The sequence below is a fragment of the Musa acuminata genome, chromosome BXJ3-8, assembly GCF_036884655.1.
Source record: "Musa acuminata AAA Group cultivar baxijiao chromosome BXJ3-8, Cavendish_Baxijiao_AAA, whole genome shotgun sequence".
NCBI classification, from domain to species: Eukaryota; Viridiplantae; Streptophyta; class Magnoliopsida; order Zingiberales; family Musaceae; genus Musa; species Musa acuminata.
This window is the reverse complement of record NC_088356.1, coordinates 52,273,855-52,297,825: the sequence shown is the minus strand read 5'-3', so window position 1 is coordinate 52,297,825 and position 23,971 is coordinate 52,273,855. Positions and strand designations below refer to the sequence as shown.

Below are 23,971 nucleotides of genomic sequence, written 5' to 3'. Positions count from 1 at the left end.
TTTTTCAGAATATCTGATATATTTTTGGGGACAGCGTTCGTCGGGACCCGCTCCTCTCTCAGTGCTGTTGAGGGCTAACATTAAGAAGAGGCCCAAATGGGCCTTGAATGGGCCATGATTTCATCATTGTTCGGAGAAGGCGGCCCAACAACAACAAGGAAGGAGAGGAAGGGGAAAGGGCGGAGGAAATCCCTGGGTCGGCCACGATGGCTTCTCGGCTGCAGCTGCCGGACGACGACTCGGTGGTCCTCCGCGTCACCCATGCCAACGTCAAGAGCTTCTCCGCAGACGTCCGCTTCTCCCTCGAGGTAGCGGCCCCGTTCTCCCGTCTCACCTTTCTTCTCGGATCTCCCCTACGCCTGATCGCTCTCCCTCGCTCTCGACCTTCTTAGATGACCGTGGAATCCGTAAAGGAGAAGCTGTGGAAGAAGTGCGGCACCGCCGTCGACTCGATGGTCCTCGAGCTCTACGACGATGCCGGATCCAAGGTCTGCGACCTCAGCGACGCGACAAGGCCGTTCGGCTTCTACTCTCCCCAGGACGGGTCAGCCGGTTTACTTTCGTTCTATTTTGCTCCGGATTCATGTTCTTCCCTGGTCCTTTTTTTGTTCGTCGTCTCAGGTTGTCTTTTGGTTTCGCTTCACCACATTGGGATGCTTTGGATCTGATTGCTAATTCGTTGCATGTTCTCGGCTACTGTTATTTCATTGGATGAATCAGGCCTAGGAAGATGGAATGGATCCACATGCTGATTAGTTCCTTCCCGTACTTGTTGATATCATGTTTCCAACTACTCTTCAAGTTCGATGGAACGGACGAGCACATCGATTGAATGGAACTGCAGGGCAGTTAATTCGCAGTTATTAAGACATGTTTCTTTTCCAAATACCATTCCAGTTAAATGGAGGGAGTAGGCAGACAGTGATTAGATGGAACTGCATTGAAGAATGTAGAAATGATGACTAGAAACAAATGAAAAATCTCTTGTTAACAAAAGCAGAAAGGACAGGTTGAGGGGAAGAGCTGAAAATAGAATGTTGTTCAAACACCCACTGGGTTTTGACTTTTTTATAATAAGTGGCTGAAAATATTGTTCATACGTCACATCTATTTGGGCTGCTTTCCTTCTTGATCCACATACTAAAATGATCTATGAGATGAAATGATTTGGCATTTCCCTGCAAATGGTAGGTTAGTCAGTTTACTGGTATGCAATGGCAGAACTTGCAATACATCTTTGCAAGGGCCAAACAAAAAACCATTACAATATTGATATATGTGCATTTTTCTCTCAGTATTGTTCCTGTGGATACATAACATGAGGAATTTACATATCTGTTTATCTATCCACAAATAAACAGGATAAAACTCCAAATTGTAAAACTACTATCAAGTGCCTTAATGTGATCTGCTTAGGGTTTTATAAGTAATTTCAAAAACATAAATTTGACTATGGAAAAGAAGTAATTTCAATAATCTTTTTTCCACTTTATTCAAGTCGACAACAATGGTTCGTGTCGTTCTAGTAGAACACGAAAAAAAAGACTTCAATCTAGAAAGCCAGAATATGGTAGGTAAAACTTTTCTAGTTGCTATTACTTTTAACTTAAGAATATGAGTATCATAAGTTCTATGAAGTGAGCTTAAAAAATAATCGGGAAATTAATACAAAAGGAAAAACCAAAATTTCAAATGAGATTTTTATTCTTTATATACATTTTACCTTTTGAGCATTATGACAATTTGAAAATTTTAGTTGACTTACAAAACTTGGCTAGGTTACTATAGCATTTTTCATACACAGGTCAATCGCCATGAAGATCCACCCTGACCACTACACTCGATTTTTTAAGCAACTCATTACTAAACATATACAGTCTGAATTATGCTTTAAACTTCATCATGGGAAGTGCTAAGACAGAGTTGCATGCATGATTGAGCTTTGTCCTAATGATATTTCTTGTGCTCGTTAATCCCCTGTGTAAATCGTGCAGGAAGATTGTCAGATGGGCCTATGGAGAAAATGACTTGATGGTTGTTTGTGTGATGCAACACTTTCAGCATTCTGATTGTCTTCTTGAAATATGATGATTCAATGAATTGGAGGGCAAAAGTTAACATTTCTCCAATGTTTTCATTCATGATAACCAATTGCCTAATATGTGTAGCCAGTGATTGCAAAAGGCGCTCGGGCGCTCGCCTAGGCGCTCGGGCGAGGCGAGGAGAGGCCCGAGCGCCTCGCTAATGTCCCAGGCGGCGCGCTTCAAACAGGCGCCGCCTGGGCGCTCGCCCGAGCCCAGGCGCTGGGCGCTTCGGGCGAGCGCCCGGGTAAACCAAGGCGACCGAACCAGAATTTGGTTCGGTCCTGGTTCGGTTGTTAGTTGGTTCAATCGAACCAACTAAACCGATATAACCCCAACCCTAACCCTAACCCGAACCCAACACTAACCTGCTGCCGCTCTCGATTCCGATCCCGATCCCGATCGCGATCTCGTCGCCTGCCGCTGCTCCCGCTGCCGCTGTCGCTGCTCGCGCCTCCCGCGAGCCTTCCCGCCTCTCGCTGCTCGCGCCTCCTGCGAGCCCTCCCGCGAGCCCTCCCGCTGCTCGCGCCTCCCGCGAGCCCTCTCGCTGCTCGCGTCTCCTGCGAGCCCTCCAGCGAGCCTTCCCGCTGCTCGCGCCTCCCTCGAGCCCTCCCGCTGCTCGCGCCTCCCGCGAGCCCTCTCGCCTCCTGCGAGCCCTCCCGCGAGCCTTCCCGCTGCTCGCGCCTCCCTCGAGGCCTCCCGCTGCTCGCGCCTTCCGCTCCCTTTCCCTTTCCCGCTGCCGCTGTCGCCGCTCGCCGCTGCTTCCTCGTTTCTCCGTCAGCAGGTTTATACTGTTAATGTGATTATATTTATTAATTATATTATATATTTTTATATTTTTATTTAAAATTTTAAATAATTATATTTATTAATTATATTTTATATTTTTATATTTTAGCGCCTCGCTTCGCTCGGGCGAGCGCCTCGCTTCGCTCGGGCGAGCGCCTGGGCAAGCGCCTAGCGCCTCGGGCGTTTTTGGACCTTGGCGCCTTTTGGCGCCTAACGCTTTTTAAATCACTGTGTGTAGCTGACTAGAAGAAGCTTTAGGTGTTTGCCAATATTAGTGATTATTGGTTACCTGAAAAGATGTGAACCACTGAAAGAGTTCAGTAGAGAAGATTTTGAAACGTCATTCTTTAAAATATGGGTTACCACTACTTCGTGTTTTGATATTTTTATGTTATAATCTGGTATTGTTATGTAGTGCTTCGTAGTTTTGTCCATTCCTTTCTTCTACTGAAGCATCTTGCCTGCTAATTGACTTTTGACAGGCTTGTTTATTAAAGAATTGGTGATATCTGAGATAACCAATTATTCGTTCATTTTCATTTTATCTAGCAGTTGTAGATCTTTTTTAATGGAAGAATCTACTTGTCCTACAACTATTGCTTAACTGGATTATACTTGATAATTTTAAGGTACCGCTTGCACATTATTGATCTTGATCCGTCTTCAGTAACTTCTGGTGGCTGGTTGGAAGACACTTCGTTGGTCGAGAAATATACAATATCTGAAGACGCATATAATAAACTTGATAGTAAGTTCCTTGACAAATTAATTTTCATATTGGAAGACTGCTCATATCTCTTTAACCTGTATATGCTGTTTCTCATACTTGTGTTGTTCCTATATTGGTACTGTCTGGCATGAATCTGATGGATTTACATTGTATCAGCCAGTTTCTGGAGTCTTTAATGTTTTAGTAAATGCTTATGCCATCTATTGCTTCTTGAAAATTGTATGTTGATATTTTAACTTTTAATTACTCAGCAATGTCATTGCCATCATAACCTATGTATATTATTTCTTTGTCTATTTAAGACAATTTCAGGAAGTTTAAGGAAAAGATGGTATCTCAAAATCCGATGGCAAAAGAAAATAAGGTGAATTTTGTGGGCTTTCTTATTTTCCTTTGGTACCTGATTATTCTGTTAAGAGTTTCTTAACTCATGTTGCTCTTTAGTCTAACCTGAAAGGCTACATATTCAAATATCACCCAGTCATCATATTTTTTCCCTTTCTATACTTTATGTTCTTGTTTGATCTTCTGCAGCCTTACATGCATAAAAGTCTTATTGTTTTGTGCCTCATTGTTTATTGTCTTGTCTTGAGTGGATATTTGTTTAACCTAAAAGCTTCATATTCAACTATTTGAACTTAAAAATCATATACATCACCACTCATCATATTTTGTATTTCTCTCTATATTTTATGGTTTTGTTTAATCATGTTGTGCTTTACAAACATAAAAATGTTGTTTTGTAGTCTCTTATTTTTTTGTTAGCTTGGCTTGAATATATATTTTGTTTATGTGCGACATATACCTTCTGTTAACCTGCAGTTTGTTTTTGTCTCAGCTATCGGAGAATTACATGGAAGATCTTTGTGCGAATATCAAGGTCAGTAGATATTACGTTTCTTCAGCAACTGTATAACATATAAGTGCATACATTACGATTGCTGCCAATGGATTGTTGCAAGTCTTATGAAGTGAATGCAAGAAAACCATAGTTGCCTTGTATCTCAATGTTAGATGTCACATAAGTTGATCCTGGTGCTTCCTGATTATAATTTCTTTTTGATGTAACTATAGTGTGATCAAAATTGTGCAGCTTCAAAATTTTCATAAGTGTTATTATTGCTCCACTTTTTGTTTCCAAGAAAGAAAAGACACTATTAATTTAAAAGTGTTTTACAAATCAATGCACCTTAGAGCACAAAATAGACATAAAAAAGGAGGCGAGTTGGTCCTCCAAACCTGATCCGCCCCAAAATTTTTAGCATGTACAGTCAGCTGATGAACACTCATGTTTCGCTCTCTATATGCATGGGAAATCTGTACATCCAAAAAACAAGATAATATCAAGGTTTAAAATTTCGATCCATACCGGTGTATCGAGCCCTACTTGGTACGGTATGTACTGAGGTGTATTGACGGTATGCCTAGTGCAAACCTCGTGCTAAGTGCTCTCATAAAACTACGAATTCCACCCTGCCTCATGCTACTAGTTTGGCTTAACTAAGAAGGGGCAATTGGCTACCGTATGCTGGCCGACCTGTGGATTCCTTATGGCGCAGATCCACTGCCACCGCCATGCTCCCATTGTGAGTTAGGTCATTGATGCCTCATTGCTTCCTTATAAATATATTGATGCTCCAGTGATGCACGAATACCAGCTCTGAGATCTGGGTCTATTTCATCGCCACGACCCTCATAGGCGTCATAAATTGGTTCTTGTGTGGTCCTATAGTATTTTTCCTCAACTTTTGTCTTTTTTTTTATTGTATCTTTCCTTTCCTGTTGTAACTTGTTTTGAAATGATTTACGGACCTCCGTCGAAACCTTCTTGCATTTTGTAATATTGGGATACCCACCGGCCAAATACATCTTCTCCAAGTGATTCCTCCACCCTTGCCGATGTAATCACAATAAATGCATTGTCAATAACGACGATTCCTGTCCATCTTTCGGGCATGATCCTAAGCGTCATTATGTGCCTGTTCCTTTGGTGTCATGTTCATACCAAATTTAAATCAAATAAACAAGTTGTGATTACCCCTAATTTAAAATAACAAGGTGCGATTATACGTGATATCATAATGAACCTAACAAGATGCATTAAATACGTAGAATTGACTCAATATCATTAAATCATCATTAAAATCACTAATCACAGTACTAACATAGTTAATTAAGCCTTAATTAATCATCTTTCACCGCTATAAATATGTCAAACACTCTAATAGGTATTAAAAATATTGAATTGATCCAATATTGAGAAAATTTTGATTAAATCATCATTAAATCACTAATATCAGCATTAAAAACCTTAATTAAAACCTAATTAAACCGATTATACCATCACAAATATATAATCCAATACTTAATATGCATAAACTATAAAGATTTGACTTATTAAGTGTCTAATTTCAAAAAAATCAATATTAAACATATTAATCACAATATTAAAGACCTTAATTACTCCTTAATTAACACTATTCTACCATCAAAAATATATCAAACAACATATTAGACATTAAATCATACACCACATAAAATAGGCTTAATCATTTCATAAATCAATAAAAATCTAAAAAAAGAATACATACATCTTGATTAGAGTGTTTTTCCTTTTAATCCTCCCAAATTAGCCTCCTAAGTTTGATCCAATCCATAAATCATAACTTTATTGAGTTTAGGAGTGTGAAAATGTGAGAATAAGAGAGAGATGTGAGTGAAAAAGAGTTTGAGAGAGTTTAAGAGATTGAGAAAATGAAATGAGTTGAAAGAGAGCGGAGGAAAGGGTTTTAAAACCATTTTCTAAGCCTTAAACGGTCAAATTGATCATTTGAAATAGGGCAATCTCAGCCCTTGATCGGTAACAGTTGAAATCCGATCATTACCAACCGGTACAAATCCCGTATCGCCCGATACTGGGTCGAGACACCGGTACCGTCCCTAAGAGGGTGGTCCACGTATTGTTATTCTCTCAGACTCGTACATACCGCCCATACCAGGTGGTATGCGTCATAATGCAAACTTGGATGATATTGCTAATTCAGTTCCTTATGCACAAAGAAGGTGATCCCCCCTTGTTTAAAAATTTAACAAGGGAGAGATAATCAGACTCAATGCTCACCCCCTCTCCAAATGTGTCGAGATAATCAAAGTTAACTAAGAAATTGGGTTGTCTACTTTGTCATCATTGCAATCTAGCTGTCATAATGATGCTTTGGTTGATTAGATACCAGTACCTTATGTCTGTCTTTACATTAATCATGAAAAGTTGCAGAAAACTGTGAGCGGGAAGCATATTTTTTTATGCCTAGTTAAAATCCAAGTTACTACAGTTGCTCACCCCCTCTCCAAATGTGTCGAGATCTCATGTTTCTGGATATTTGTGTGAATGCAATCCAAATTGATGAAATCATAATCTGGACCATGAAGGTTGGTGATCCCATGGATGTCACAGCCGAAGAAGGTAAGGAACAACAGTGCCATAGGAGGAGAGGGTAAGTGGATGAGAGGAAAAGGGGAGGAAGAAGAGGAGGTTGTATCTCTGTTGTCATTCCACCACTGTCGCTTTTTTCTACTGATGCAATACCATTTCTAACACCATTCTGCCACATGAGATATGAAGAGAAAACCAGAGACAGCATAAGAGAGGGTTTTCTGGAAACCCAAGTCCTTGTGACCACTTTTGAATCTCGAGTTGGGGCAACTATTCCTACTCTATCCTTAACAGCCTCACCTGCTTATTAGGGAGTATATGTGATTGCCTTGTTAAAGTCCAAGTTACTACAGTTGCCCACCTCTCTACAAATTTGGATTGAGATTTCATGTTCCTGGACATTGTATGTATGCAATCCAAATTGATGAAAGGTCATGATCTAGGTCATAAGTTGGTTATCCCATGGACATTACAGCGGAAGAAGGAAATGAATGGCAGTGCCTCAGGAGGAGAAATAAGTGGATGAGAGGATAAGAGAAGGAAGAAGAGGAGGTTGTATCTCTGTTGCTGTTCCACCACTGTGGTTGTTTTTTCACTGATTCAATATCATTGCTAACGCCATTCTGTCATTTGAGACATTAAAAGAAAGCCAGAGTCATCATAAGAGAGCGTTTCCCGGAAACCTGAGTGCCTGCAACCACCATTGAGTCTTGAGTTGGGCCAACTATTCCTAGTCTATCCTTAACTGCCTCACCTGCTTAGAGAATCTGGAAAAGGGTGGACTAACAAGAGGATCCTTTGTTGCCTTTATTGAGCTGGAACAAATGGGACCATTATATTAGTAGATGGAAATAATTGAATTTAAATACTACTAGTTGAAAAAATTATTGGCAAAACCACAAACATCTACATATATAATATATACACGCACCAAGTATCCAACTGAACCTCGATATGAAGAAGGTTAACCCTCAGACTGTGTATCAAGCAATGTGCCATGTACCTGTACTCCCAGTGTGTACTATCATGAACCATTATCCAAGTACCATAGATTCAAATATCCAAAAGATTGCAACCACAACAGGTGCATCATGTAAATAGAAAATATTGCAGTAGTAGCAAAGTTAGGACAAATTACTGGAGATGCACCACATAAATAAACCACTTCAAGATATGTTGATGCAAATCTACATTTTCTCTCTGTATCCTCTGACATTATTATGAAGCTGTACATAACAAGAGATTCTCTAGCATGGTGGTATTCTTCATCAAAATCCTCATTCAAAAAAAAAAAAATGCGTTGTCAAACCTGTCTGCTAGTTTGAGTTTAATTATTACGTTGGTTAAGTTCATTGTTTTCTGTGCAGGTAGGGGATAGATGTGAAGTTGAACCTGGGGAGAAGAGGGGAATTGTCAAGTTTGTTGGTAGAGCCGAAGCTTTAGGGCCAGGTTTTTGGGTTGGAATCCAATATGATGAACCTCTAGGGAAACATGATGGCACGTACGTGACTTTTTAATTTTAATCATATGTTATTTTCTGCTGCTTATATTTTGTTTGATTGTTAATATAGGCTTGACCAAATTGATTTTGTGAAGCTTAAATTTTATTTGTAACTCATTTGTCAGCCATTGAGATGCATACAATTAGATCCCATTATGTATATTATGTGCTATTCTCTTTCTAATTATCAATACCTGGCTGAATGGTATTCCATCTTGAATAAACTTTCCAAAATTGCAATTCAGCAATGGAAGACTAGAGTGGCTGATTATAGAGATAGAGTAGCCTTATGAAGTTCGTGGTGAAATGTTTGAATTTTTGGCAACCAATATTTGGGGGGATTCTGGGAATTCTACTTTAAATGGCTTATATTTCCTAATTTGTTTTCATTTTTCATTAGATCAGCATTTCTCTCATCATTATCATAAATCTTATTGGAACTCTAAGAAAACATAAGTCAGTAACCACGAGTCATTTTCCTTCCTTGGAAGTTGCAATGAATGTATATTGCAAGAGGAGTGGTCCTGATATGTGACCGTGAACATCTCACATGGCTCACATGGTGGTTCAAAGAGGCTGACAGCTTGTGTGTTTTTTGAATAATGTTCATGCTATTTAAGATGTGTGAGTAATGATCTGGTTGATCCTTTCTGTTAATTGCACAAAAAAGAGCTATGATTGCATACACCAGTTTATTAAGAGGTTGATATCATGTTTGATAAGAGATTTCTAAATGAGATAGATGTAACATTATAAATCACTTAGGTTTATATCTCTTTCCATTTTTTCTATGTTGGCTTTCTATACCGAAGTTGACTTAGTTTAGAAACTGTATGATATAACTTATCTAATTCAACAGCTTGCTTTTGTAATGGACCAGAACTTGCTAGGTATGCGTGGGTTTTATTTTTAGGCAGGCTTAAGTTAGATGTAGGTGTCCCACAGAAAAAAATCCAAGAAATGTCTACACATCTGAATTGGTTGACTTGAAATTATTGTGGTAATTCTTATTCCAAATAATCACCACTATCTCATTTTATTGCAAGTTATTTGTTAATAGATAATCAACATTGTTCACCATCCAAAGTTTTGAATCTGACTTCATCCTTTTTTTCTTTCAAAAATCTGACTTCATTCTTATTCTGATATAATTGTTAAGACAATTGAAAAGTGATTTCTTAATTTACAAATTCAGTCTTTGCTATCTTAATTACCTTTTGATTTCAATAAAGAGGCTGAACCAGGAACTTTCTCATGGAGACATATTGAAGAATCTTTGTAAGAATAACTGGAACACTGTTGCTGTGTTGTATTTTTTTTTACAACCTTGAAATACTATGAAATAGCAACTGTTTATATTATAACAAAAACAATGAAGTTACGAGTCAAAGGAAGTGGTTCTCTCATAAGTCATAACTGTCTTGACAAGAATGCAATTCATAAGATCGCTTGGACATTACATGATTGAAAAATGAGAAATTCACATTTTGTAGATTACTGGTGTTTAAAAGTGTTAAACACATATACATTCCAAGGGCGGTGCCCTGTTAACACCTGTTTTATAATCTCCATGCGAAGAGGTATAACGAGGGAATACTTGCCAGTCATGAAATCAGCAGACTAAACTTAAGGTCAGACAAAAAGAGCCCATGGAAAACAGATCAAATCTAACTAGGCTTTGTGCAGCCCTTTTAATTACCTCATGCAGCTTTGTGCCTGATATTGATAGGACAATGTTGTGTTGTTGTGGACACCAAACTAGCATTCTGATTATGTTGTAATATTTTCAAGCAGCTTTTTAAAATTGAACTGCAAGTATCATACGTCTTATTTTAAGAAATGTGTTGGGGTTCATGATTAGATTATTTTTTATCATCTGATGTTGGTTGTTTGACCTTCTTTTGGATTCTTCAGGGTGAAAGGTAAACGCTATTTTGACTGCCCTCCACAGCATGGTGTTATGCTTAGGCCAGACAAAGTCAAGGTAACTTGTGATATTACTAAAAGAAAATCTCACCTTTACTCATTGGTCAAACATATTACTAGTTAAAGACAACATGAATGTATGACCTATATATGAATTACGAATTAAGTCCAGGTTTATTTGGAATGTTATACCCTGTAATTTCATGTCCCTGAATGAAGAAGTTCTGCATAGTCACAGTCAATGGGTCTTGATTGCTAAATGGAGATCTTTCTTCCCCCTTTCCTTCTTGCCAAAGAGGCTTATAAGTTTTTTACATTCCTGAGAGGAAGTTGACAATATGCAACTTTTTTGACTGGGGAGGGTTTCTGTTACAATCAATGGACACTCTAGTGTTGGCATTATCTTCCAATTATCCAGCCCAAAGAATTAGTTAACCTGCAAGGCTTTGACTAAATTATATGATATGCAATTCTTAAAAAATTGATGCCCTTCTTACATACAGTCTCAGGTGCTTTGCACATAGGGTATGTGAATGGAATAGTTGATCAGGCAAGTCTAAAGGTGTGTTGATAGGGACCTTTCCAATGGATCTCCATATGTCAAGATGGGGATGGGCTTGGAGTCATGATTAATATGCCTACCTAATTACCTGGGAGATGACAAAAGTTGAAACTCATGTTCTTGTCAGTTGTGTCAATTGTTTTTGCAACTTATTCTTATGTGCCTTTGGTGGTAGTTAGTTTCCTGCCTTCAATTATGGTGTATTCTTTTTATTGTTTCTTTCATCAATTTTTTTTGTGTACGTACTTCTAATAATGCTTTTATCTCCTATGTGGTTCTGTTGTTGATTTTAATAAATTCTAAAGTTTGCTTCAAAATAAGATTTTGTTGGCCTTTGTTGCATTTGATGACATCACATTTGTCTTGGCCTTGAATACAGAACAAGTTAACTGATTTTGTACAGCCAACACCAAAAATATTAGCCCAGCTTAAATAACACACATACTGTTGTTCAAAGTTCAAACTTTAGTTGGCAGAGATCCTGAAACATCTTATCTTGTAAATGTCGATTGTGCAAATGGGGCAAATGTTGAAAGAAGCAAACATATGAATTTGTGAGCACATATCAACTGATTGATGGTCCTATAGAAAATGGGTAATAATGCAGTAATGTTGTATTCATCTTGTACCATGAAATAAAATCATGCAACTGCATATCTCTTTCCGATATCTTATTCTTTTCACTTTGTAAACCCTGCTTCTATTTTCTCTTATTTGTAAGTTGATCAAGAAGCATAAGTATTTTCTAGACTAGAACTTCAGCTAATGAAATGTTTACTTGAACAGGTTGGAGACTACCCTGAGAGGGATCCTTTTGAGGAAGATGAAGAGATATAAAGTGGTGGTGAACATTCTTCAGCATCTTCCATTCCCTGTTACAATTGCAACATAATATTTGCATTTGTAGGAACAAAATTCATGATTTCTTTGAACTTCTTGAGTGATGTTTTCAGTCCTCGAGTCCTTGTATGTGTTTCCCCAGAAGATATCGCCAAGTGAACAAATTAATCTATGAGCAAGCGATGATGCCGTTTCTGTTGAAGGTTACATAGTTGTGTTGTCATTACTATTCCTGTGGTTGATTTGTGGCCACTATGATACTTGAAAGTTGGAAAGATCATTGTTTCGAGTATTTTCTTGGTCTGGTTCATTTCAGTTAAGAGTGCATGATTGCTCATATATGTAACGCTTTAATCCACAGGCATTGTGGCCTGAACTCGCCACTCTATTGGTGCCATGCTTGCTGTAGAAAGCTCGATATCCTACTCCTCTCGTCAACATCGCGTTCGATCAGTTCATGTGTATAACCTTTTTCTAAACCCGAATCATCAGAAACATCTATTTGGCACATGTTACAAGTTCTTTTTATCTCATGATCGATCAACAAGTTTACTTAGTTCCTTGAGCTCACGAGCTAATCCCAACCACTGCAATATTACGAGCTAAAGACTCTTATTTTCCTTCTCCAACAGGAAAAGACCACTTAGTATTAATTACAAAATGAGTTATAAGCAGTTCCCAATATATAAGAGTTTAACAGAAGAAACAAAAAAGCTCCGATAGCCAAAAGGAATTCTAATAGATTAAGCAGTGAGAGTTCAATGACCAGCGAATGCTCACAAGAATATTATGCACCAAGGTCAGATGAGGTGAAACTTGGTAAAAATGTAATTTTATATAAATAAACTGGGCCAATTTACCTAAAAACCTCCCCACTAATTCATTTTCATCTTTTTTTTTGCGTGAATGGACAAATATGTCCTCGCTCTTGTAAGTTTAAGATGTGGTTTTAGTGGGGTTTAGTGTAAATCTACCTAATTACGTCGTTCTTTCTTACCCTCGCAAACCGTTTCTTCTTGCACATGACTTAAGCAGTATAAATCTCACTATCAAGTTATCATAGCTAGATACTATGAAGTCGACTTTGTCGCTAATTCGCTATTGGCTTTCTATATCAAGATCAAGAGGTATCACCTCGTTGTTGCGCATAAGCTTAATTACAATTTATTCTTATAATTAGTTACTATTGGGATCTTTATACATGCGAAAGTGAGTACAAGGTTAAAAAAATAATTTTATATGATTGAAAATCAAGAATGAACGTCCTTTTCTAGTTTTTTTTTTTTGGATATCATAGAAATATTTAAAAAATATTATATTAAATATACGTTACGTTCGACTAGCTTGATTTAGATGAGACCGAAAAAACTATTTGGTTTTTGATAAGAGAACATTTTAGATATTTAAAAAGGGCAAAAATTAGAAAATAGAAAGCCCAAAATGCGAGAGGAGTGAGTTAGTTGCCCGATTTACTTAAAGCAGCACTTCACAAGTCAGACACACAACTAAAGCTGAAGCCACCCACCGGACTATAATTTATTTATTTATTATTGTTTTTCATTTATGGCTGGAATTATTAGACTTCCTCTTTCGTCGCCATCTCCTTTCCTTCGTGTGCGAGGAGACACGTCGTTTGTCTTCGCTCCGCTCCTCTCCCTTTTGACGACGTCCCCTCTTTCTCTCTTCCCCGCCCTTGTCGTTCCTATCGTGCGTCAAATTGAGCTCTCGAGCGACGCTAAATCGGCTTTTCTCCTTCGCTTCCAAGTTTGCCGGCGGTCCTCCTGCGATTTATATCCTCGGAGTCGGAGGTCAGGCAAGAGGAGATCGATTCCATTTCTAGGGTTCTCTCTTTCCTTGGGCGTCAGGAATGGAAGGCCCCAGCAACGGCGGGCTGCTGTACCACGAGATGCAGGAGTCGAAGCTTTGCGCCGTCCACTGCGTCAACACCGTCTTGCAGGGGCCCTTCTTCTCCGAGCTCGATCTCGCCGCGCTCGCCTCCGACCTTGACCAGACGGAGCGCCAGATGATGCTCGAGGGCGCAGGCCATGGCGGTGCCTCGTCTGGCGACTTCTACTCGGAGGTCTCGCACAATGTGTCCATGAATGGCGATTTCAGCATCCAGGTTGGGTCTCGGAACCCTCTCTAATCACGTTTTACTTTTATTGCCGCTCCAAAGAAAATCTAGGTCATGTTAAAGGAGGTTTGATCTCGAAAAGAAAAATGAAACGTACTGGTTCATCAAATATGTATAAGTTTACGGAGACCTTAATAGCATTTGGCTTTCCTATTCGTTTCACAGCTAACACAAGACTATGTGGAATATTTGTTGATCGATTTGTCCTACAGAATTGAAGGGCATCTCAAGTAATATGTAACTGATAAAGTACTTCTTTAACCGTGCCTGCCCGGAGAGGCCAATCGAAACTGTATTCTTGTGTCTTTAAATGACCGGCGTTTGTTTTAGCTGGTTGAGTTTTCTTGGTTAATGTTGTGTTGGTTTTGGCATGCCAAACGTGTCCAAGAACCATTTGTCATTTATGCTTTATGTCAAATAGATGTTTTTCGATTATATGAGCAGAAACTATCATGATAAAAGTTATTGATACCAATCTGATGAAACCTGAGGAGAGATAAATAGAGCAATAGATCAAAGGGAATGAAGGGTGGAGGAGGTGGAAGTTGTGACGAGTATTAGAAGGATGAAACACCCAAAAGAGGAAGAAGAAAGATGATCAAGTCCTCTCAGCAACAAATAACTGAATCACTTCCATAAAATATAATATTTGGTGGTCTACGCCATCAATAGACATGCCTCTTACTTTTTACTGTAATAAACATGTTTATAGGATTTTTAATAAAAAGTAGTAAAAGAAAATTCAGCATATTTTTTCCTTTATTCCCTTCTGATTATGAAATCCAAACTTGTTTATTGATGGCAGCCATCTTATTAGACTACTGCAGTTTATTAGTTGAGATACTGTTAAAACCTTAAAAAAAATTTGCTGAAATTTCAAACATCCAGCTATACTCCATATATCACTCCAGTTTTTCACCGTTTTGAGACATTGTCAGCCACTAGGAAGTAGGATCTTCTTAAGACGTAGTAGGTTACTCATCGTCCTCTTTGTTAAGAAAAAACTGTCTATGATTGTTTTAGTCTATGCCATCACTAGACATTTCCATAAAATATAATATTCGGCATCACTAGACATTCCTCTTGCTCTTAAGTACTATAAGATACATGTTTATAGGACTCTAAAAAAGAAATGAATAAAAGAAAAGTCAGCATAATTTTTTCCTTTATTCCTATCTGAATATTAAATCAGAACCTAATATATTCTTTCCTTTATTTATTTCTGAATATTAAATCTGAACTTATTTAATTGATATTAGCCATCTGCAGTTTAGTAGTTGAGATACTGTTAAAACCTTTAACAAATTTGGCTGAAAGTTAAAACTTCAGCTACGCTTCATAGATCACTCCAGTTGCACTGTTTTGATATATTGTCAGCAGCTAGGAAGTAGAATCTGATTAAGATGTTTTAGAGTACCCATCATCCTCTTTGTTAAGAAAAAAAAGCCTATGAGTAGCCTACTGTATCTGCATGGTACTGTAGCTAAAATATCCATAAATAGTAATTCTCAACTAGAGGATTAATATGCAATCTAATCGATACCCAAATGAGAATATGTTTGGACTCAACTAAAATAGTAATGAGATACAAGCTTACCAACTCAAAACTAACTAAAAGCTTTGGACAGAACTTAAATAGATTCATAAAATTAGTGACAAAATAATCCAAAATTGCAAAATTTTAATGGACTCAATTACCTCGATATATTCATTTAAAGATAATGTGCAGATGTCTTGATTCTGGAATTAGCAGTCTGATTTAACAGTTGGGAAGAAATTGCCTATGGCCACGACTTCTTCAATCCAGTAATTTAAATAGGTGCTCAGGCGCTTGCCTAAGCGCTCGGGCTAGGCAAGGTGAGGATCGAGTGCCTTGTGTGTGGACTAGGTAGCGCGCTTCAATGAGGCGCCCAGGTGCTAGGCACTTCGGGCGAGTGCCCGATTCAATTAAGCGAACCAAACCGGTTTAAGTTTGGTTCGGTTCGTAGTTTCTTAGCTAAAAAGCCACGCTTCACACCCACGCGACCCCAAGGAACCCTAGCATTGCTTCTGCCTCCATTGTCGACGCTTTCTGTTTTTGCCTCCGCCATAGACGCAGTGGACCGAGCCTTCCTCTGTTGTCGACGGACGAGTCCGACGGCCCCCATAGCATCCTTTCGTTGTCGATTCCTTCTATTGTTGCTTCCTTCCACTATCGAGGGAGAGGACCGTAGGCTCCTCCGCCATCGACGGATACCCTCTGGAGCTTTCGTCGCTGCTACTGTCCACAGCTTTCGCCACTGTCGTCGTTGCTGTCTGCAGCTTCCATCGTTGCCGCCGCTCCTGTCCGCAACTTTCGCCATTGTCACTACTACTGTCCGCAGCTTCCCTCGCTGTCGTTGTTGTTGTCCACAGCTTCCGCCATTGCCGCTATTGTCGTTCGTAGCGCTGCCACAACTAACTTAAACTAATCCTCTACCGCTGTTGTTATCTCCCTCTGTTACCGTTAACATTTTTTTCTCCCCCCTCTAAATTTAAGTAATATACTGTTACAGTATATTTTTAATTTACTATCATATTTTTATTTAAATAATTATATTTTAAATTATATTATATAATTTTTTATATTTTAATATTTCAGAGCGCATCGCTTTGCTCGGGCGAGTGCTTAGGCGAGCGCCTAGCACCTCGGGCGTTTTGAGACCTTGGCGTCTTTTGGCGCTTAGCGCTTTTTAAATCACTGCTTCAATCTGACCCTTCTCTTTTGTCTCAATCCCTGAACCGCTTTAGCTGTTTACTTTTCAATTGAAACATTAATCTACCTTTTTTCATTAGTATTTACTATCTTGGTATTAATTTGTAGATTCTAAGTCCATAGACTTAAAAAAAATAGTTGTTTCACTTTATCTCAAATTTGTTCAAGCTATTGGATCGGCTTCTCACTAATTTTCAGTTCATGGTTGCAAATTCTAATCCACGCATGGAGGCTGGAGCACAGAATTTCTCAGTGCGATTGGGCCTGTAATTGGCATGTGCACCTCCAAGTATCACATGGCACTTAAGAATCCACGTGTTTGCCTTTGTGATGCAGGTTTTGGAATCGCAGAATGGGAATATTGACTCCTACTCTCATTGAACAGCCAAAGCCCCTAAAGGGGTCTTCAGTCATGGCTAAGTTTTCAGGAGCACTTTGGTCATTGATGTTCTTTTTTCTAGCCTAATTGGTGTTTAGTTATTGAATAAGTATAAATAAAGTGATATAAGTAAAGGGGGGTCTGCAGGCCCCTAGAATATATGAGAAAAATATTATTCTATGTATCAAATTTGTTTGCAATATTTTTCAGCACTTTAAAGTTCTTCTTAATTTAATTCCAAGGGAGGCTTTTCTTTTTCTTGAACAAGAGGCAATCTTAAGGTTGGTCATAAGGGATATCTGGGATTAGTTGGACAACATGCAAATATTTGTTGGAATTAATGTTGTTGGTTGGAGATATGACAAGATTTGTTGAAAAAAAATTAGAAATAGCCAATGACTGTGATTGGCTGGGTTGGCTAGTGATTGGTGGAGACATGGCCAATCTTGATAATTCATTAGGAAAAATCAGGGTTTTTGGATTTGGACTAGGTGAATCCAAGAGTCCGTATTTACTAGGCACATCTAAAATGAACTTTTGTGATATATACTATTTGCCAATGATATTGTTTAAATTGATGATATTTGAATTTGAATGAATTATAAATTATAATTATCAAAATTTACTTGAGAAACAAATGGTTTTAGAACAAGTTGCAGCATTAGTAAGAGCTAAAACAAAGTTAGTTGAATGGAAAAATTAAGAAGTTCTGAGAAGTAAAATCTTTTATTGTACTGGATTTTTTTATTCAATGTAAGGTAAAGATAACAGAAGATATCACTTAGATAAGTTAATGCAAGGCAGTTAATTTAGAGAGGGACATTCTAGACTGTTATGTGATTGTTCTGTAATCCTTAGATTAAACCAAGATATTTTCTATAGTTATTAGGTTGGTTATGTTCCATGAATTGTAAATTGGTCACTTAGATCCTATTTATCCAACACTTTAATGACACATAGATAGGTCTAGAATGTTGTATAGAGAGTAAAAGGACATATTTGTCATTCTTTAACAATTAGGTCCATTTCAATCTTGAACAAATGTAGGAAAGTCTTTCAAGTCGATTTGGATGTCCGATAAAATTATGCTAGTGTTTCTGTTAGGTGAGTTCACTTATTTAGATTGCTGATGCTTGAAGAGGTAGAGGAATTGTAACATGAATTTGTTAGAAATAATAGAAATGGATTCAATGACTATTCAATTTGATTGGTGAATTTGCAACCAGAAATACTCAATGGCAGGCAAGGATCACTGTAAGAATTTCTAATGGGAACTGTGTCTGATTGTTGTTGTTAATGGTGTTCATGTGACATCTAGCCATGTTTTTCTGTAGACTTCTAGACTTATTGGTACACGAAGCTAATCAAAATGATTGGCCTGGGACTTAATTATTTAACAACAGACTAATTTGGTTGAACATTCATATCCTGAAAAAAAATGGGAAAAATAAAAGAAGAAAATTTCTTTTATCCGCTTAGCATTTCCTTTCATTTATTTGTCCTCTTTCTTATCTTATTTATACGATGGCTAATTTTTCACATCTCCTCCCTCAATGTTTTAAAGCATCAGCCTTCTTCCACTTGGTTTGCTGTTTCATTTCTCTTTCTTGTCTCCCATTTGTACTCTTTGTTGTCCCCTTATCTTGTTTAGTTGGACAGCTATTGTAGTGTTTATATAAGTTGGTGGGGACTAAGACTTCAGGGTGCAAGATTTCAATTTAAAGGTGATAGACAATCAGGTACGTTTCCTATAATTATTAAATTATTCTCTTCATAAAGAGAGGGACAAGAGTATTGATTCTAATTGCATTTTGGTGGAAGAAGATATATAAAAAATATATATGATCAGCAAGAAAAGAGATGGATTTCTAAATTGCTTCATGGGTTTTCTTTGACGAAGTGTTTTTTTTATATTTTCATGTAGGCTCTTGAGAGTTTGATGTAAATCATTTAAGATGCCTGCAAGTGTTTTACAAATATAGTCTTACTCATCCAATAATCTGATTACTAGAGAAGCTAGAAAACGGTCTAGGTGTAGTTGTAGACTTGTAGTAGTTAAGATGTATATGTGTTTTAAGTGTGGAGAAATTAATTTCACTTGTTTAGTAATATACTAGTTTCTTTTGTTCTTTTTATGAGATAGGAATATGAAATTGCAGTACCAGAGGAAGCTACAGTGGAACTCATTATCTGAGCCTATCAATGTGTTTCCTCTTCGTGGAACTTAAACTAAAGATGGGCCTGTGAAAGATTCAATAGAGTGATATGATTGGCTTATCTGGTTCGACATTTAGGGTTTAAAAATTAAAATAAAGAAGGGCCTGCGAAAGATTCAATAGAGTGATATGAATAGCTGACCTGATTTGACCCTTAGACTTGACACTAGTTTCCTAGATAAGGCATTTTATGTAGTTTTGCCGAAAAATAAAATTAGGATTGGTTCAAAAGAGTCTTAGATTGGAATTATCTGATTCTATCTGATAATCCAACATACTAGTGTACAATTTCAGTCCTTTACCACTAACCAAACTCTCAATTTCGTTGAAGAAAGTGGCTCATTAAAATAATTTAATGGAACAGTAATATTATTAAATTGATTTGGCCAACATATCAAGTCTTCAAAAATAGTACCAAGGGCGGGCCTTGGTACTATGGAAAGGTTGCTCCTAGGAGATTAGGTTCAAGTTGCGGAAACAGCATCTCTATATTAGTTTTAAGGCTGTGTCTGTTGATCTCCTCATATCCCGCATTTTCAAGTGCCTAATGGCCAATCTCCCTATATCTTGTGACAAGAGCCTAGTGGCCTAGTGCTAGGTATGCTCTTTTTTAATCAAGCCTTCAAAAATAAATCTAGGTAACTTTTTCAGAAGGATGAAAAAATAACTGGCATCTTAAAAGTATCAATCTCATTATTAGTTTTTTTTAAATACATTTGTAGACAACTTCTTTGCCTTGAACTACCTCTGAAGTAGTATATATTCAAAAAGAAAGAGAGATAACATAACAAAAATCAAGCAAATAAATCTGATGTGAAACCAGTGATTTAAAAAGCGCTAGGCGTCAAAATGCGCTAAGGTCCAAAAACGCCCGAGGCGCTAGGCGATCGCCTGAGCGAAACGAGGCGCTAAAATATAAAAATATATAATATAATTAATAAATATAATTATTTAAAATTTTAAATAAAAATATGCTATTAAATTAAGAAAATCTAAGATACAAAATCATAATGTCACATTAACAAAAAGTTTCAAAATTCAAATACTATTATTAGTATACTGTTAAAAGTATACAGAAGGAGAAGAAGGAAGAGGAGTGTAAGGGGGTGCTGACTGAGAAAAGAGGAAGCGGTAGCGGCAGCGGGAGTGTAAGGAGGCAGCGGGAGCGGGAGCAGTTAGCGGCGACAGTGGTAGCGATAGCGAGCAACGACAGCGGCGAGCAACAGGAGCGGCAGCGGCAGCGGCAACGAGCAGGGTTAGGGTTGGGCAGCGACAGTTGATATCAGTTTTAGTTGGTTCGATTGAACCAACTAAAACACCGGAGATCGAACCAGACCTAAAATCCTAGTTCGGTCGGCTAGTTTAACCCAGGCGCTCGCCCGAAGCGCCCAGCGCCTGGGCTCGGGCGAGCGCCCAAGCGGTGCCTCTTTGAAGCAAGCCGCCTGGAAGTGAAGCGAGGCGCTCGGGCCTCGCCTCGCCTCGTCCGAGCACCTAGGCGAGCGCCCAAGTGCCTTTTTAAATCACTGTGTGAAACTAACAAAGAAAAATGAAAAAAGTTCAGACAAGGAGAGAGAAAGGGATAGGAAGAAAGATGAGGATCAGATCCCACTTTCCCCATGGCACCACCAAAGAACTGCCCATTCTGTGCAGCAAATTTGCTCCTTGCTGCCATACCTTGTCAAATTTGTTATACCCTGACAACAATGTGGAAGTTGTTGATCTCAGGACCCCAACCAGATCAGCCCCAGCAATGTTGCAGTTATGGATGCTGTCCTGAAAGGGAGCAAAATAGGGGAAAGTAGCTAGGAAAGGAGAGTGGGGAAGGGTTGTCTCGAGAGAAGAGGGTAAAAAGGGTTGAGGTATCATTTGCATCTATTGTCCCTTTAATTACACATATATGTGTTCAAGATCTAATCTTTATATTATATCAAATTGCCTTGGATGCATGTCCGGTCCAATTATAATCTAAAAAGCTGGATTGAATCAGTGATCAGTGGTTAGATTGTTGATCAGAAGTGCAGTCCATTTATACTTAAATTAAATAAGATAAGATCCAATCCACTTGCAGTCCTAAATTAAGGAGAGAAGATAGCTTCTACATGCCTCGTTAGATTTGCTTTTACCACACTAAAAAAGAGGTTTTTGAGTATGAGATGTGGGAGAACCTGGAACAATTCCTAGTTCCACTTTATCTTTGGTGACATGTTATAAACAAGGGCAGAAGGCAAAAGTGAACTAAGCATTGAGTTTTAAGATATGGAAAGTTAACTAATTATGGACTCTTTAAGTTTGGACTCTTAGCATTGAAATATTTTTGCATCATCTTTTGTATATACCTGAAGACACCATCTGGATTAGTCTTCATCTGGAACTGCTTTTGGAATTAAATTTCTATAGAGTAGTAGTTAATCAACTTGGCTATAGAATCATATGCTAAGTGGAGGAATATTAGCACTCGCACATAAGGGCTACAGATACACCTGTAGTTATCAAGTCCAGTCCCTACCAGCAGATAGGACTATCTTCTCTTGTTTTGGAATTCTGAAATTGTTTAGACTCTAGAACTTTTGTGTGCCTAAAGTTGGCTCCAATAAGATGATAATGATGCTTGGAAGTTCTTTTGGATTTTGTACAAGTGGGGTTAGATGCACGAGCTATAATATTGCTTGACATAATACTGCACATGCAAGAGGTTTAAATGTAACTGAATCATTTATTTTGTATTCCAATTAATGTAAAAAAAGGTTTTATTTTTACATGATCAAATTGCTCTATTGGCATATAATTTCTAGTTGTAATTAATATTCATTCTTGGTCTTTTTGATCTACAAAGACTAGAAGTTGATTTCAAAGGGATCCCACACCTCATCTTTTCCTGGAGTGGTCTGAGTTATTGAAGTTTTATGTGAGTAATGAGTATGTTCCTTTTAAGATTGATCTTTAAAAGTTAAGTGTGCTTATTACTATATCTTTTTCACTGTCATTTTTAAACCTAGATTCACAGGAGTTACATTAGGCAACTGGCAGCCAGTAAAAAAATTTGTTGGATGTCGTGAGCATGAATCTTAACTGACTTCATTATTGACTGAAACCAAAAGTGACATGATGCTTTTCACTACCTAAATGTAATAATAGATTGGCTAGTTTGTGATCTGGAAGTGATCCATTGTATCAATGTTGGATGTGTTGCACATTATACAGATTGTTTTGTGGTGATACTAGTAAAAAAGTTCAGCAGTCAATCAGAATTCAACTAGAAATATGGGTAAACTTCTGTTTCAATGATGACTGGGAGAAATTTAACTTGATTTATTATTGTGCAAAGAAAAAAAAACTTGATTATATACAAGAAACTATGTGGCGGTGGGGAGAGGGTAAGCGGATTGACCGATAAATGGAGTCTACGAGTAGGCTGTGCTTTCTAAGATGATCAACTGTGTGTGTATAAATAGTTCTTTAGAGATGTGTGTTTTTTGGATGATACACCAAATATCTTCAGCCTCTTGCTGGAATTTCTTCCTTGCTGTGGCTTCTTTCTATTGTAGTTTGAATGTAGGAAAAGTTGAGATGGCGCAATGATGCAAAATTTATTAACATAATAGCATCTGTATTGCTTTCTCTAAACCATTACTCTGTTTCTTGGTTTTGATGATTTTTGACCGGGGGGGGGGGGGGGGGGGGGGCTCTTATTTTTCAGAAGGATCAATGCTTTTGCTGGATTCTAATTTTTTTTCCTTTATTGTTGTCTTGCAAATTGTTGACCTAGATTTTTTCCCATGCACAGGTTTTGCAGAAGGCTTTGGAGATATGGGATCTACAAGTTGTACCTCTCAATTCTCCAGTAGCTGAGCTATCTAAATTTGAGCCCGAGCTCGAGAATGCCTTCATATGTCACTTGCATGACCATTGGTTTTGCATTAGAAAAGTCAATGGGGAGTGGTACGACTTCAATAGTCTTCTCCCTGCCCCCGAGCATCTTTCCCAGTTCTACTTATCAGCTTACATAGATACCCTTAAGGACTCTGGGTGGAGCATCTTCTTGGTTAGGGGTAACTTCCCCACAGACTGTCCTATACCACATGACTACTCAACTGGTTTTGGGCAATGGCTAACTCCAGAAGATGCACAGCAGATAGCAAAATCATGCAATCAAATGAAGTTTTCAACCCAAGAAGCATATTCAAGCAGAATTGATACGATGGCTGAGCAGGAAGAGGAAGATCTGAATGCTGCAGTTAAAGCTAGCTTGATGGATTATACCAATATTCAAAATAGACCAGAAGTAATTGAAGGTGGGCGTAATACTGTAGATTCTACCGCCCTTGGCCTCAAAGTTGATCCACCTAATTATAACAGCAGCTTTATGGATCCCTGCCCGCATCGTACTGAAAGTGGTGAATCCAGCAGTGATGTTCACAATGGAACTCGTGGTGTGGAAACCCCATCATCATCCCATGATGACAAGGTTCAGTGAGGCTGCTTTGTACCGTTGGTTAGAAGCCAACTTGGATTCCATTTGCTTCTTGTTCTGTACTTTGTGAGATGCTTTAGTGTCACATTCATTTATGCACGAAATCAGTTGATTTTTGTGGGGAGACTCTGGTTGATAGCTTCCTTGTTTACGATCATTTGTTCCTTTCATGTTG

At 38.2% G+C, this 23,971-nt stretch overlaps 2 protein-coding genes across 2 annotated transcripts; both read left to right on the top strand.

The window, feature by feature from the left end:
- The first annotated feature begins 136 nt into the window (after positions 1–136).
- On the top strand, positions 137–12,154 carry LOC135644040 (tubulin-folding cofactor B-like). Its single transcript, XM_065161417.1, has 8 exons — positions 137–308; positions 393–544; positions 3,500–3,618; positions 3,903–3,964; positions 4,439–4,480; positions 8,401–8,534; positions 10,449–10,518; positions 11,809–12,154. Exons 1-8 carry the CDS (start codon positions 207–209, stop codon positions 11,857–11,859), a joined length of 732 nt encoding a protein of 243 aa, XP_065017489.1. The 5' UTR covers positions 137–206; the 3' UTR covers positions 11,860–12,154.
- A 1,303-nt stretch (positions 12,155–13,457) lies between these two features.
- LOC103996397 (ataxin-3 homolog) lies at positions 13,458–23,947 on the top strand. Its single transcript, XM_018830686.2, has 2 exons — positions 13,458–13,984; positions 23,110–23,947. Exons 1-2 carry the CDS (start codon positions 13,730–13,732, stop codon positions 23,797–23,799), a joined length of 945 nt encoding a protein of 314 aa, XP_018686231.2. The 5' UTR covers positions 13,458–13,729; the 3' UTR covers positions 23,800–23,947.
- Positions 23,948–23,971: the final 24 nt, after the last annotated feature.